The sequence below is a fragment of the Perognathus longimembris genome, chromosome 16, assembly GCF_023159225.1.
Source record: "Perognathus longimembris pacificus isolate PPM17 chromosome 16, ASM2315922v1, whole genome shotgun sequence".
NCBI classification, from domain to species: domain Eukaryota; kingdom Metazoa; phylum Chordata; class Mammalia; order Rodentia; family Heteromyidae; genus Perognathus; species Perognathus longimembris.
This window is the reverse complement of record NC_063176.1, coordinates 25,049,870-25,053,694: the sequence shown is the minus strand read 5'-3', so window position 1 is coordinate 25,053,694 and position 3,825 is coordinate 25,049,870. Positions and strand designations below refer to the sequence as shown.

The window sequence follows — 3,825 nt, the reverse complement described above, 5'->3', positions numbered from 1 at the left end:
CACACACAATGTTGTTACCTGGTAGAACTTGGCAGAGAATGAAGAGGAGGAGGATGGAAGGCTTCATGGTTGGAGAAAGGAAAAGCTTATTTGCAGGAGGCAGAGAAAGCTTCTGTCTGTGGCTGTCTAGAATCAGCAGAATGTCTTTGTCTGAGCTGAGAGAGTCCCTCTGTACCTCATTAAGGGACTCTTAGGGACAGAGGTTCTCTTGGTCTGCTGAACAGCCTTGGGGGAGAACTGAGAGTGCATGATGGCCTGAACCCTCAAGTCCTTGAGAAGATGTGGTCACCTAGTTCTGACCATAGAACGTTTTGCAGTAGAGACACCATCTACACACTTAGGCAGCAGGTGAACTCTTATGTAGTAAATTACAAGCAGTTGGGTTATAATGAGCAATGGTTTTAAATAGTGTTTCTGTCCCCAGGGTCGCAGTGGGAGCTTCTGTGAATGAGGTTTTGAGTGTGAAGTATGAGGAGCAGGAGATAGAGGCAATGTTAATGAGTAAAGGGGCATACCCACAGGAGGAGAAGGTGAAATGGAGCATGGGACCAGAGACCAGGCCAGGAATATTAGGGCAGTCCATGGAGTCCCAGTGTTCTCACTGTGGGGCTCATGTTAGTCTGTAGAACGCAGCGTCTTAAACCTCACTGTGACAATGTACATTCTCCTTGTAAACGAGTACCAGCCCTGAAGTTTACCAAATGGCCTCTTATGCATTAAATGGATGTTTTGAGCAGAATACTTAGATAGTATTTAGAGTACTTAGATATTTCTTAAGGATAAATATTTGCTTTTTTTTCCCCCTTGGGGGTCATGGATCTAAAGCTCAGGGCCTGAGTGCTGTCCCTGAGCTTTTGAGACCAACGCAAGTGTTCTACCACTCTCAGCCACAGCTCCACTTCTGTTTCCTGGTGGTTAATTGGAGATGAGTTCCCAGAGATAATTGGGGTCCTGATTGTCCCTTCTTGTTCCCCTAGATTGTTTGTGTTTCTTATATGCAACCATTTTTGTTAAGAGGGGCCCTAATCAATTTTACTGTTTTCTGTTATTACTGACTAGGGGCTCTCCTTCTGTAAATCCGCTGGCTTCCATGTAAAGCCCCGAGTCTGGTTTTCCCTGTCTAAACCCTGCTGAAAGAAGGTTGACCTTGCACTCTGCTGCCCGCCCTGTGCAGTGTGGTCCTGAGATAGTAAAGGCTCCTAGCCCTGCTGTTATGCCCATGTCGCGAGGACACCACCAAGAAGACCACCGAGAGCCAGACGTTCCCAAATGCAAAAGCAAGGCTTTATTCAGGTGAGCTGCAACTCGGACCTCGTCCTACCCACTGACACAGCAGAGGTTAGGAGGAAGGCCACGAGCAGAGTTTTACATAGGGATTTAAAGGAAAAAATCACAAAGTTACATAAACCAGGTGCAGGCAGGATTGGGGTGTGAGGACAAATTTGATTGACTTGGGGCTAGGGGTTCTCTAAAATTAGTCTGACGACATTCCAGGGTGGTCAAAGTATCTGGAACATTCCCGAACCGGTTGGGCCATCCGAGAAATGGATTTTTATGGCCAGTTGTTTTCGGGAAATGGGTTTTTATGACCGGTTGGGTTATTCTTAGCATAACACAAACAACAAGATGGTTGCAGTTTCAAGATGGAGTCGTCTTAGTCTTTCACTGCTTTTCTGAGTCAGTGGTGTTTATGGGAATTGGGGACACATCAGTTTGTTCCCGAGTAGGAATGAGGGGGCCCGAGGAGGGAGGAGAGGAGCCAATGAGGAAGGGCTCTGGAGAGGACAAGAGCAAGTAACAGGCCAGGCAGCTGAAAGAGACTGTGTGTGAGAGAGGGTTGGAAGAGGAGGGTAAGGAAAAGTAGGGTGCCAGGGAGGAGGAGGAACTTGGTGGGGGTGGGGGTGGGTGCTGCCTCCAGGGAGGCCAGGGCTGAAGGAGGTTGACAGAGGCCATCCAAATCCCCTCCCACCCCCTCAGGTAAGGGTTAAGGTGGGGACTCATAGGTCTGGTCTAGTGAGAGAGTCTAGCAGTTCGGCAGGTGCTAAGTATGCAAGAGAGCACAGAGAGCAGAGCGGTTTAGAGCAGGAAAGGAGAAGGGATCTAAGTTGTGGAGCCCTTCTACCTTCCGAGTGTAATAGGGAGGTCAGATCTGGCCAGTGCCATCATGAACTGTGGAGGGACTTCAGGCTGACTCCAGCTCGGATTAGAGCAGAAGCCAAGTCTATCTCCACTAAGCTCTCCCCCATGCTATCCAGGGAAGCCCCCCTTTATTATGATAAATTATGTAAATTGACCACCCCAGGCCTGGGAGCTTCAAGGGAACCTGTGCCCTCCCATGGGTAGGCGTATCCAGATGATGTCATATCCATGTGCCTTCCAGAGTGGGCATATCCACCTGACTTCAAATCCATGCACCAGTATGAAGTACAGTGGGGGTTCGCTACAATGGACCTGGGTCCCCACCTCGCCCCACCAAGTGAGGCATTCCTGTTTCCCCAAAGACTCCACCACACAGTCTCCAGACAGAAGATGACAAAAAGACGACTTATTGGGGAAATAAAAAGTGTACAAAAAGTGAACCAACCAGCTACCCCACCGCCCTCCGTTACTCCACAGCTTCCGCCATGTCTTCCAGGCCCAGGGTCAGTGCACTGCAGCACCTGGTGGAGCAACTCAAGTTGGAGGCCAGTGTAGAACAGATCCAGATTTCCCAGGCAGCCTCAGAACTTCAGCAGTACTGCATACAGAATGCCTGCAAAGATACCCTGTTGGTGGGTGTTCCCGCAGGAAGCAACCCCTTCTGGGAACCCAGGTTCTGTGCATTATTTTAAATAGAAAAGAAGTTCCCTGAGGAATGCCTTCAAATACGAATGCCTCCAAGTCCAAGAAAACACTTTTCTCTAGCCAAATGACTATTAGCTCTATTTCACATTTTTTTCTGTGGCCTGGTTGTATAGGCAGATTTACACAGTAATTGGTGATTTTCTACTCAACTAAGTTAACTGAGTGAAGGAGTACAGTTCTAAATAATAATGACTTAGTTCTTTTGCTGAAGTGATTTTGTATTAAGACAACTACCCTAGCCACCAAGTATACCAAAATACACCTCTTTCATAAGTGAGTTTCTGGTTTTGCTATATCTGGACTATTGTGTATGTTTTATAAGCTGGAGGTTTACATTTTGGAAGGAAAACATTTTTTTATTAAAACAATTGAGTATTTGTAACGTGTTATTAAGACTTTTATACTAGATACAGTTACTAGCTAAAGTATAAAATTAAGAGAAATAAATAGGCTTTACTAACCAAAAGATGTTTTTTTTTTCCTTTACATGAAAAGATTTTCTTTTTTTTTTTTTTTTTTTTTTTTTTTTTGCCAGTCCTGGGGCTTGGACTCAGGGCCTGAGCACTGTCCCTGGCTTCTTTTTGCTCAAGGCTAGCACTCTGCCACTTGAGCCACAGCACCCCTTCTGGCCATTTTCTGTATATGTGGTGCTGGGGAATTGAACCCAGGGCCTCATGTATACGAGGCAAGCACTCTTGCCACTAGGCCATATCCCCAGCCCAAGATTTTCATTTTTAAATGAGAATGTAATTTGTTTTAAACATTAACTTTGGAGATGTATCTCAGAAAGCTTGAAATAATTAATGTTAATGATGTGTATTAGTTTCTCCACCTTGTACATGAAGCAGATTTGTCTTTTTTCTTAAGTTCTTATGAAATGCCAAGTCACGAGAAGACGAACAAGAAGACCACCAAGAAGCCAGATGTTCCAAAATGCAAAAGCAAGGTTTTATTCAGGCGAGCTGCAGCACAGGCTTAGTC

At 45.9% G+C, this 3,825-nt stretch overlaps 1 protein-coding gene across 1 annotated transcript; it reads left to right on the top strand.

Moving 5' to 3' along the window:
* The first annotated feature begins 2,624 nt into the window (after positions 1-2,624).
* Positions 2,625-2,831, top strand: LOC125364853 (guanine nucleotide-binding protein G(I)/G(S)/G(O) subunit gamma-10-like). The gene has a single exon (XM_048364605.1). It carries the CDS (start codon positions 2,625-2,627, stop codon positions 2,829-2,831), a length of 207 nt encoding a protein of 68 aa, XP_048220562.1.
* The last annotated feature ends 994 nt before the right edge of the window (positions 2,832-3,825 follow it).

Coding starts and splice junctions, on each gene's coding strand:
- LOC125364853 (XM_048364605.1), top strand. CDS start 2,625: ATGTCTTCCAGGCCCAGGGTCAGTGCACTGCAGCACCTGGTGGAGCAA.